Genomic DNA, 12,110 nt, shown 5'->3' on the forward strand with positions numbered 1-12,110 from the left:
AGTACGAACCTGTCACGGCGTAAGACGGTTTTCGGGTATGCAATACAGACAAAAACTCTTGACTTGTTTCTGTGCAGAACGACGTACAAGACAGCGTACCGCCAGGTGTACAAGATGGAGACGAGCACGCGGACGTCTTACATCTGCTGTCCCGGGTGGACGCAGAGACACAAGAGAGCCAAGGGGTGCTTACAACGTGAGTACGGCACAGACATTTATTATGTACATTTACTGGGTTGGTTTGTGCGTGGGTGTTTGTGCGTGGGTGTTCTTTCCGCCTCAATAGGTAGGGCGGAAAGAGATGACAACCTCTAAATTGGAGAGGACTAGTCCTGTTAAGGCTGTCGACAACCTCGTCACAATTTTTGGTCGTCACTGCTACAGCCTTCGTCAGGCTCGAATGACCAAAGCTATAGCGAGGGGCTAGGGGTGACGTAGAAAGCGTCGACCTCGCTGCAGCAACCGCGCAGCGACCTAGAATTTGATAAATCGCTGATCGAATTTTAAAGATGAAAAAATACATCTTTTTCACTTTTTTTCAATGTTTTCTTGGTTTTCAAGTCATGCTTTTACATTCTGCATGACGTTTCAATTATGAAGTCAAGGTTTAAGCCAATGTCGCAGCGCAATTGAAGTCTAGTGGAATGTCGGATAGCTTACCAGCCGTACAACCATACTGGTTGAGCTGCTATACGTGTGAGGCATTAACCATATGCATGGCCTGTTCCCTCTCCAGCTGTATGCAGTAAGCCATGTGTGCACGGCAGATGTGTCAGACCAGACACGTGCGAGTGTCGGAAAGGCTGGACAGGGGACGTCTGTGATACAGGTAAGAGATGTCCTCTTACCAAATAGCAGGTACTCAAGCAACTGGATATGATTTCGGAAACGGTCAGATGTTCAGGTAGCACCCATTACCTTTCCTCAGTGACACTGAGCAGATCTTGTTGAAGAGCAGATGTTCAGCGCCTTTACATATCAATTCATAGTTAGGGTACTAAACCTGCTCTTCAACAGATCTGCTCAGTGTCACTGATGAAAATTGAAAGGTAGTAAATTCCACCGGAAACGTCCGAAAGCACATCCAGTTGCTTGAGTAATTGCTCTTTGTCGTATCCTATTTTCTGGGTGTCTAACCTTCATCGACGAAACTCCCGCTTGCTTGGGCTTTTGCCCTGGCAGCTTCACTTAGAACTGCAGATGAACGTCCACTGTATTGGGAAAACAATAGTAATCAATATTGCATTGGCGAAAGTTTGACCACTTTCTGAGTGCTTCTCGAGCTTCCACATGGCATTTCGAAAGGTTATAGAATTTTTGGAAAATAATGGGAGTAATTGGCCAGGAGAGTTAGTCCGCGGGCGTAGGAAAGGTAAATGAAACCCTGTGATGGTCAATCTTCCCTGTAAAATTACCCCTTCTATAGCTCGTTAGATAGTCTGGTAGAGACTTGGTTAAGTCTCGAACATGCCAAGTACGCGTTTACTAAGTAGGAGCAACTGAGTTGCTACCGAACGGTCGAGTAACCGGCTGACCGGGAAACGTGAGGTCTAGTTTGCATCATGTCATTACTGTTTGTATCGTGTCATTACCTTCTCAGATATTGAATAATTATTTTGCTTAAGTAGTTAAAGCAGCAGATATAGGGTGTACACGGCACAAGTATATCATCTCCGTGTTGACGTGTTGTTTATTGGCACCACAACTGGGTTGTCCTCGTGTTAAAACTTATTGCGCCTAAGTTTACTAAAGCAATGCAACTTGACAAATCATACAGATAACAACGTGTGAGGATTACTTAGTGTATTTGGCATCGTTAACAACCCGACATGACCGGTCTATTGACCTGTGAACGTACGTGAGGGCTTTGCCGGTTACGTCAAACCGTACGATGACCTACTCTCCAAGCAGAGGTTAGGCTCCGGCTTTTTAAGAACGTTTTTAGTCATTTTTATCGCGGCTTTCTGTTTTTTACTTTGCCGCAAGACATCAATAAATAGTGTAAAATAGAAAGCCCGATAAAACGACTAAAAAAACGTTAAAAAAAACAGCCGGAGCCTAACCTCTGCTTGAAGAGTACGATGACAGCGGAGATACATGTACTGCTTAATAAGATTCCAGATGCCGAAAGAGGAGATGGTTTCTTTCAGCTTGGTGAAACTATAATCTCAAAGCAGGTCATGTGGTAGTATAAGACCAGTAAGGCCGGCTACACTACTTTGCCAGCTTTTGATACTATGTTATAGCACAAGATGAATGAATGAATGAAGACCTTTATCGTACATTCATGCCTAGACGGGCTAGGCACAGGTCGTTGATAGTATGACGTAATACAGGAAAGAAGAAACAAGAAGATACCTCTTCTTGCTTATTTGTACATGTGTGTATATAGGAACAGATAATGTTTATTATACAGGGGCGAATCAAAAATAGAAATATATCCATTATACATTAAGATGTTCAAAGTACGGAAATGAAACTTGTGCAAACTTGGCCTGAATGAAAGAAAGAAACAAAGACACGAAGAAGCAAAACGAAACGAAGGAAGAAAGGAACGAAAAAAGACATTATTATCTTGTGTATCTTATTACTCATTTCTTTAATGTCTAACCTTCATCGTCGAAGTATAGAGGAAGTAAAACAGTACTGATGATGGTAGTTTTGCACATGCGCAGATGAGAACGAGTGTGACGCGGACGCCCACGGGTGCGAGCAGGAGTGTGTGAACAGCAAGGGGAGCTTCATTTGTACCTGCCGGGCGGGGTACAGACTCAACATCGACGGCAAGACGTGCAAAGGTAAAGTCGTATTCATGTTTACATAATTTATGATGGAGAATGCATTTGTCGTCTCGGGGCAAGCAACCCCATGTGTGAGAAAATTCCGGTCGTTAGGCTGTCGGTTAAACGTCTTCATATAGCAAAAAGAATCAAACATACTTATCGAGAAAATAGCCGGAAAATACATACTTCTGTGATACAAAAGAGAAACGTAAACGTCAATCTATAACACCGTTACCTCATACACTGTGCGCAGAATGTCTACGCTATTTATGTTTCTGTTATACGACAGCTGATATTACAGAAGAAAAACTACAGAAAAGCACACGAAATGTGAAAGATGATAAATCTAGAGTGAAATATGCCTTATTTGCTCGCAAACGTTGTACTTAACTAGTTTCTAGCGCTACATAGAGCTATATTCGCACCTGTACCGTTTCCCTTACGTGCCTAGAAGTAAGTAGAAGACTGCTGTTCAACTGAGCTCAAAGTCGATGTATCACCTAACAGTTCCAAAGATGGCTAGAGCGCTTGAAAGGTGCGGTGACGACAGACATAGCGTGCGGACATCTGTGGGAACTTCACTCTATACCGTGTACTCGAGCAGGAGACACTTCCCCCCGACTCACAGGCTGTGTAAATCACTGATAGACGGTTCTAAACTTTACCGGAGAGGTGTGGACAGTACAATGGCATGTAGGTGACAAGGTGTTCTCGTGGTTAGGCTTTAATTTCAAGATTCAAGAGTTCTGGGTTCAAAATCCCTTGCAGGCATCAATCACCAAGCACAGTAGGGGCGTCTTCTCTGGATAGTTTCAGAGAACACTTGCATATAGATGTGCAAAAGTCAGGTGTGATGAGTCGTTCAGTGTAATATAACCAGCTGCTGCCGCGCCGCGTGCCTGCGAAGCTGGTGTGTTACGCCGAAGGGCGGTTATACCGGCTATATAGATACAGATACAGATACAGATGTTGTGCTCTTGGAAAAAATGCACTTGACACCCAGCGTTATTACAAATCTATTTTGATGCATCTTGCATAATCCAGTGGCAACACTACGATTTCTAACTAACCTGCTCATCTGGGATTCATACGCAAATGCTTCACGTCAGTGACCACAAGACAGAATTGGCTCCAATTCACAAAGCTGGTTGAATTTGACTCTGTCCAGTGAGTTGCCCGCTTCAGAAACATGTCTTGTTGTCAGTGCTGACTGACCAGACAAGAAGCATCACAGACATCCTCAGCTCGTCTGTCGGCAAGCACATAAATCACGGCCCAATTTTCCCGCCAGTTGGCGTCCGTGGGAGTCATCGGTTTGTTTTCCAGTCGTTCGCAAAACTGTCAGTCAGGAGATAGGTTTCCGACCGAGTGTTTGTTTTTCTTGTTCTTCTGCAGCCACCGGGGAGGTGACGGATGCCAAGTACGAGGCGCTGATGCTGAGGGTGGAGGAGCTGGAACAGGTAAAATGTTGTTGTTCAATGTGTACTGCCTAGTGGCAAATAGTCTGTTAGGTTATCAAGAGTAGTTGCTGCTTCTGTCAGACCGCTACCAGTTGAGCTACAGGGACATTCCTTAAAAAAGTACCATGAGACACGTCAATGATGAATAAAAAAAACACCCGTACAAGTAGTTACTATAATCGTCAACAAGAAGCTGTGGCTGTGCCAGTACTACATTTTAGTACTCAACTTCCACAAACTCTTAAAGTGACCAAGACAACAAAGTTCTGTTAAATCAGGGACGACCAGGAAATAGCAACAGGACATCTAAAATTGATTGTTGAAATCATTACATCAAACATTTTTATTATACGATATATTCTCCATTCAGATGTATTCATCACTGTATCCAGCGCCCACTTGATCAAAGACGATCGGGGCATAAACCTTGACCATACGGCCATCTGTGTTGGTTCTCCTAACACTCAAGTTGTTGTAGCGCTGTGTATGGCATTCCCGCACACGTTGGTCTTCGCTTCTGTGAAAGAAAAGACAACATGACCTTGGGTTAACAAATCTTCAGCATAATTGATTTTGAAGTCGAAGATTTTCGATGACCTGATAGATTGTTGATACCTCCCTTACAAGTTTATTGATATTTTCAGCAGCAACGTTAAAAAAAGGAAAGACAACAAGAACCTCTCTGTTTGGATGTGTTCGTTCTAACTAACTTTGAAGTGATAGGTTTTGAATGGCCTGATAAATTGTAGATACCTCCCTTGCAAGTTTATTGATATTTTCAGCAGCAACGTTGAGGAAAGGGAAAGACAACAAGGATCTCTCGTTTTGGAATTTTTCGATGATTTCATCCTAATTGGTTCTGAAATCAGGGGGTTTCGATTGCTTGATGAATTGTAGTACCTCCCTTAAGTTTCAGCTTAATCTACTTTCCCGTAAGTTCAAAGTTAATTCACTTTGACGTCGAAGCTATACGGTTGTTTGATGGATTATAAATACTTCCCTGAAGTTTGTTGACACTTTCATTAACGCCAAAAAAGGAAATACCAACAGGAACTCTCAGTGTCACTGACGAAAACTGGTGGATTCCAGTTGACACGTCTGACCGTTTCCAAAACCATATCCAGTTGCTTGAGTAACTACTTTTTGGCGTATCTTATTACCTGGATGTCTAACCTACATCGACGTAACAGGAACTCTCGTTTGGGATATCTTCATCTTGATAATGAACTTTGAAGTGGGAGGTTTCGGATGGCCTGATGAATTGTAAATAGGTCCCTTCGGTTTATTGATATTTTCAGCAGCAACGTTGAAAAAGGGAAAGACAACAAGGACCTCTCGATTTGGAAATGTTCATCCTAATTGACTTTGAAGTTGGCGGTCTTGGTTGGCCTGATGAATCGTACATACCTCCCTTTGGTTTATTGATATTTTCAGCAGCAACGTCTAAAAAAGAGAAAAAATCTATTTGGAAATCTTCAGCTTAATTCACTTTGACGTCGAAGGTTCTCGATTGCTTGATGAATTGTGAATACCTCCCTTATGTTTGTTTACACTTTCACTTTTCGTAGCGTGGAAACGTAAACAACCCAGAACTTTCCTCTCCCCAAACAGTCCGTAGGTGGTCGGGATGTTAAAGCCATCTTAGGAGGCAAACCCGTCGAAAAACACACGTATATTAAGCCATGTTGATCCTTAACGATACAAATAACCGTCGGCACCACAAAAGGGCCAATAAGCCGTTGTCAACACGAATCGACCGACGTGAGAATAACGCGCCACCTTCTGTTTCCAGTAGCAAATCTAGCATGGCGATGAGAGACGGAGAAATCCGACTTGAAAGTCGGGAGGCCGAGAGCGCACCGGAGGTTAATCCGAGTTAAGCCGATTCATGACTGCCGGGTAATCCGCAGGGATGTTTAGACAGATGTCTTGGTGGAAACCGCCGTTCGAGAGAAACACTGTTGAACGTTATATGTTCATGTTCTGTACATACAAACGTGGCCCGGTGGCCTTGTGGTTGGGGCTGTTGTCACAGAACCTGGAGGTACTGAGTCCGAATCTCTCACAGGTACCGATGTTGTGCCTTTGGGAAAGGCACTTCACATCAGCTTCCTCACTCGACTCAGATGAAAAGGAGTACCAGGCTTACATGACGTCTTCTTCGATGGGACTAAAAGCTTGCAGTTCCGTATTTGAGGAGATGAATACCAAGAAACTGTTTAAGAATCTAACACGTACAATTATTGAAAAGAGTTGAGGTCCTTCCCAGTGTGTGTGGATGAAGTAAATTTGCTAGGATAATGTATGCAGCTTACAAACCTGGTGTGTTACTCCATGAACCGAATCACACACACAAGAAAAACGGAAAAACAAACAATTTACGATCTCATAAAGACGCAGTCAGTACGTAACATACATGTTACATACATTCTGCATTCTTTCTACAAAAGGGTATCCATAACCTGCGCACAGAGAAACTGGTCGAATGTCACCGACGAATGAAAAGCCTTCTTGCAATGATAAACTTCTTGAATGTAGATTGCATCTTCATTTGTGTTTCATGGACATTTGATGGTTTACATACTCTGAGCCATGGAGTCCTGCAGATGCAGTTCATATGCATCTTGACCCAGTATTAAACTTGACCCAGTTGACCAGTAGATTTTTGCTTTACAAGTTGTATACTCATTTCGTCCGGTGGCATCTAAATTGGAGGTGAATGTTTGAGGAGACCCACACATCGAACTCGTAAAAGAACCCACCATACTTATCGAAAAGTGCTGGGGTCCTTCCTGGTGTGAGTGGATCAAACCTTACAAACCATACAGTTTTGGGACCTTGCGTGCCGAGAGATAAACACCCAGCAGTCTGGTTTCGTCGACGTCCTCAAGTTTATTCCCCAGTTACTTGCGGTCATCGGTGACAAGCAAAACGTCCGCTTCGCCAAAGAGTGATTAATCTGTTGCTGAGTTGGATGGTGAAACTCAACCTGTTCTCGGGCAGAGGTCGTTTACGGGCGGGCGAGGTTTGCGCCAAGTCGGGTAAACGATGGCGAACTTCTGCCGGGAGATCCGCTCTTGGCATGGTTTTCGGGAACGTACGTGTATATGTAGACGGTGATGTCGGTCTTTTAAAAGTCACCGCTTGAGGTCCTGTCGCTTTCTGATGCTGTGTACATGTGCTGCTAACTGTAGGGTGATGCACGAGGTAGAAGTCTGTTTCGGACATACATTGGTGCTATTTTGGCCTTGTGGTTTATAGAGTTGTATAATGTCTTGACTAAAAAAGGCGCACCAATTTCCTCACTCACGACTCAGGTGGCAATGAGGACCTCGCCTTGGCTAGGGGCGCTCCTAGGATAGGACGTTAAAAGGGGGTCCCGTGTTTGCCCAAGCACGTTAAGAATGCCATGGCCACGCCACACTTTGAAAAGAGTAGGGGTCCATCCTAGTGTGAGTGGAATTAAATCTGTCCAGACCGGCAGCTTGAACTCCCCAGTACAAACCTGGTGTGCTACGCCATGAGGCAGTTCACCGGGTATGCAACGCAAGCAAACGTCTTGAAAAAAATCCTGAATCACCTGAGCCTTGTCTCTCATTCGGCATTTCCATGAGGTTTTATCAAGCATGGACCTTGAAACAGAGGTCAGAGTATTCGTCGGTGACAATCTTTCTCCTTCCTTGAATTCGTTTTGTCAGCATCATGAAAGTCCTAATCTGAAGAAAATAAATGATCCAAAACGCCTCTGCCTGGTCCAAGAGCCAAGTCAAAGGTGGCGAAAACTGGGAAAACTTTATATTATAAAATGGGGCAAATCTGCATGCGGAGCTTGCCCATGCCGAGAGGAGCTACAAACCATACAACATCTGTTAAAACTGTGAACTCGACCCAACCTGCACGGACAGTGACCTTACTCTAGAAGAGTAAGAGAGGCCAATGAGGCAGCCCACTGCTGGATAAGGAGATGGAGCGACAAGATATGATCATGTATGATGATAATGTCCTCTGCCTGTTTCTTTCTAAACCCTGCTGGTGGGCGTTCACCAAAACATGCCACAGAATCAGATAACAGACGAAGCACAGCAGAGAGAAAGCACTTGCTGCTTTCCTTGCCTCGCGCCAAGTTCAACGTCATTTGCGGTTTGACGCCTGGCCAAATTGGCTGCCCGTGTTCCTGTTTGCTTAAACTTCAGCCTATAAAAACTGAAGAGTTAGGGTCGCCTGTCTTTTATACTGTTTGTAGGGAAGAGCACAGGATGATGCAAGAACTTATGAAATGATTTCTGCTTTATTTCCTTATGTATAGAACGTCCGTTTATTTTCATTTTCAATATTTTCTAACCTGGATACCGTTCCTTTTTCTCATACTACTATTTTCTCTATCATTTGTTTCAAGGAGAGACATGTAACGTTATATTTTTAAAAGTTGTACATTTACAAAAGCCTATATTGTGTTTACCTACCAGTAATTTTTCAGCCCTTTTACCTTGAAATGTGCAGTACTTTATACTGCGTATGACAATCATGGGCGTATTTAGGCTGGAACCAGAACCAGCGACATCACGGGCGTACCGAATCTTGGACTAGAACCCGCGGCTTGTGATCTGGAGGCAAAGATTCAAGGACTAGCTAGCTGTTGCACGTCTTTTGAAGACCTCCGCTGTTGTGGGTGAAAATACAAGAATAGTGACTCAATGTTTGGTCAATTAAACATTTTCTTCACTGTCTTACACAAATAAATATCTGAACATTTCTTTTCCCAGTCCATGAAGAGAATGACTAAGATGGTGGCAGACCGGCCGAATGACGGGGTGCTGCCGACCCTCCCCCCGCAGATAGACAGGATCGGGTCCCTCAGCGAGCAGATCTCCATACTGGAGGAGAGATTAGACGACTGTAAGTTTGTCTCTTGTACCTTGGGGAAGGTTAGACAATAATGATATACGCCAATGAAATAAATACATTATTTTAACCTCCTTTTTTGCGGTGGTTGGACTTTGGCGCTCTGATTAACTGAGTTCATTTACTCATAGTATTTTGTTATGTGGCGCTGTTAACAAGTTAACAAGTAAGTTTTCATAATTTGAGTGCAGTGCCACATTGTCTTTATGTGTTCATGAATTAAAAAACTACTTCTTTTTATGAGAAGAGGGATTCTCTTAAGCATGGCGCTCTTTGAGCAATCTTCAGTGAATATAGATAACAAATTTGTTTATCTGTCTCTCTCTTATGTTTTGCAGGCACCTGCCGGGGTGACCGTGAAGACTACTACAAAAAATAAAGAACGTTCATCTCAAATATTACTAGAGCCTGTATCTCAGCAATACCATTCTACAACACAGAGCCTCGCCATACAGCCTATACAATATACTGTAAATGCAGAAACTTTCGCAGTGGTTTAATTCGCCGCAAATTTTTCCATGGCAATGTCTATGTCTACAGTGCATGGTGCTACTGCAAACATAAAACCACCACGAAAAGTAATTTTTCCACCTACTGTGAAATTAAATCCACGCAAACTTAAATGCATTTACAGTACCTTTGGAACGCTCTGCTAAACTGGGCTGTGGTTTCCACTTTTATGGGAGAACTCTAACCAGCTGTCAGTAAGAGAACTGCCTAGATGATTTTTAAGGTAAAACTGATCCTCTGATTGGCTGCCAACTGGTTAGAAGCCGCGTCCACAAAAGTGGAAACCCCAGCCTGGTTTAGCAGTCTTCCGAAGGTACAATATACACATGTACATGTGTGCTACATGTACATGTATGATTAAGCTCTGTATAGGAGAATGAGCAATACATGTTGCTACATAGAGGATGTAAGAAGATATAAAATTCAATTTAAATTGAGTGTATTTTTGTCAGAAATAAAGTACAGTACAGTACAGTACAGGTATGCTGTACAATGAAAGTACTACATGCATGTCCTTTCCAAGCTATAGGCTTCGACACCAACCCATCAACAGCCATACAGACCCTTTGTCTTTTATGTACAAATGTAACATGTAACAAAAGTTAAGAAATGACATATTCATAGGTATTTTGCTGAAACCTCACTCTACATGATATTGCTATCATACTGCTTTCCAAATTTTTGCATTTTGAAGACATATCTGTATATCATCATTTTCTATTGTATTGTATGGTCATCAAGTTTGAAGAAGGCTGGATCTTGTAGCTATGAAATAACAGAACATTTTTCAAACAGGCCATTACAAATTTTGAATAAACATTATACATCTTATAGGGACAGAATGTTATAAAAGTAAAAACTACTGTAGAGTTTGCCATTGTTATGTTGAAGTTTTGCTTATTAGTAATGTGGCCTTTCAGTACCAAAAAACAAAATATGTACCAATACATGTATGTAATGATTATGAAAAAATTATACATTATTGGGACACTACTGTTGATTTTAGTTACGGTTCTATTTATAGGAAAAGGGAATAAAAAAAAGTCAACTACAAGTGGAAAAGAGTATGGTTGTCTGTTACTGTAATCTAAATGTCAAGCAGTGTGCCTCTTGGAAGTTTGGTGTGAAGACTAGCCGACTGCTGCCCATCCATGTCAGGGACCCCTGTAGCAGTATAATCAAATACTGGATACTACCACTGCTGTGGATCCAAAGGATAGTGCTTCAAATCCCATTCAAAGTGGTGGTAGATATACAAAATGTAGTCCATGATAGGAAACAATGCAAACAATAAGTCTTGAGTTTAGGTTCAGTTCAGTACATCCTCATACATGTATGTACAAGGTGCCACAAATGATGCTGTCCCAGACATCTCTGTCCAGCATGGCAGCCAGCAGGTCCAACTTCTTCCTCCAGCACTTTCTTTTTAGCAGAGCCTCAAATAATACCCTGTGCAGTACACATGTATGTCATGGGATTTCCAAGTTGTCTCATTCAAACCAGGTACACACATACACACACAAAAATGACAAACACACACATTGTATTGTAAAGTGGATTTTTTTTATAATTTAAAAATATATTGCAGGATTGTTTGGTCCTACCATCTGACAGTACAGAATTATTATGCAAAAGCAATGGTCTTCCTGATTGGTGGGTTTCACAAGTGGTTCTTCTTATTGGAATCTACGAATGAGTAATCTGTTGCTATCGATTCTTCTTGTTCAAGGGTGCCTAAGTATTTACACGAGTTGTACGTAATTCACAACAGTTTTACAGAACATGTAGAAATTTCATAGAAATTCACACAATTCAAAGCTGCCATTTCAGACCCTTGCGATCTAGCTCGTCGCAATTCAGCCCCTGGCTGCAAAGAGATAGTCGGCCCAACCAATACCAATAATAACAATCCACTATGAAACATGAATTTTACAAAATGCAAGTAATCCACTACTAGGAAACATACAAATTCTCCAAATTCATACAAGTTTTACGGAAAACATGACCCTTATTATCAGTATACTCACATAAATGCAGCAAACTTTGTATGTTTCTTAGAAGTGAATTGTATAAATCCCATGAAATTTTAACCTTCTTTAGTAGCATGAATTTCTAAACCTCATAAGGCTCTTATGTATATCCCTGAAAACTCGTATGAATTCCGTAAAATCTGTGTGATACTTAGGCACCCCTTGGTGATAGCCACTGCAAGCCTGTTTCTTATACTAATATCTTGACAGCCCTTTTTCTAATTTGCTATAATATCCATTGCTATTTCAGAAAAGTTTTTCTTCTGCCTGGCTATGAAAATTGACATAAATAGCACTCTTTCCTCCATGAATTATATCATCAAGTTGGAAATAAACACTGGATAACTTGGTTCTCTTTTCACAACTAAGATATACATACAACCACAGTCGACATTTCTGAGACTGTCTGTTACCTTCCTCAGGGC

The 12,110-nt window shown here is 42.1% G+C and overlaps 1 protein-coding gene across 3 annotated transcripts in view; it reads left to right on the forward strand.

Annotated features, from left to right (window-relative positions):
- The window catches only part of LOC118420783 (epidermal growth factor-like protein 7), a 65,317-nt gene extending 55,663 nt beyond the window's left edge, over nucleotides 1-9,654 (forward strand). For 2 of the 3 annotated variants that reach the window (XM_035827773.1, XM_035827774.1), the window contains exons 3-8: nucleotides 78-196; nucleotides 737-829; nucleotides 2,676-2,798; nucleotides 4,179-4,243; nucleotides 9,007-9,139; nucleotides 9,484-9,635. In XM_035827773.1, the coding sequence (XP_035683666.1) occupies nucleotides 78-196; nucleotides 737-829; nucleotides 2,676-2,798; nucleotides 4,179-4,243; nucleotides 9,007-9,139; nucleotides 9,484-9,524 (574 nt within the window). In that variant the 3' untranslated portion in view covers nucleotides 9,525-9,635. Of the gene's footprint in view, nucleotides 1-77; nucleotides 197-736; nucleotides 830-2,675; nucleotides 2,799-4,178; nucleotides 4,244-9,006; nucleotides 9,140-9,483 lie in introns of all 3 variants that reach the window. The other variant, XM_035827772.1, reaches the window with a different exon arrangement.
- Nucleotides 9,655-12,110: the final 2,456 nt, after the last annotated feature.

The sequence above is a fragment of the Branchiostoma floridae genome, chromosome 8 (assembly GCF_000003815.2).
Source record: "Branchiostoma floridae strain S238N-H82 chromosome 8, Bfl_VNyyK, whole genome shotgun sequence".
Lineage (NCBI taxonomy): Eukaryota > Metazoa > Chordata > Leptocardii > Amphioxiformes > Branchiostomatidae > Branchiostoma > Branchiostoma floridae.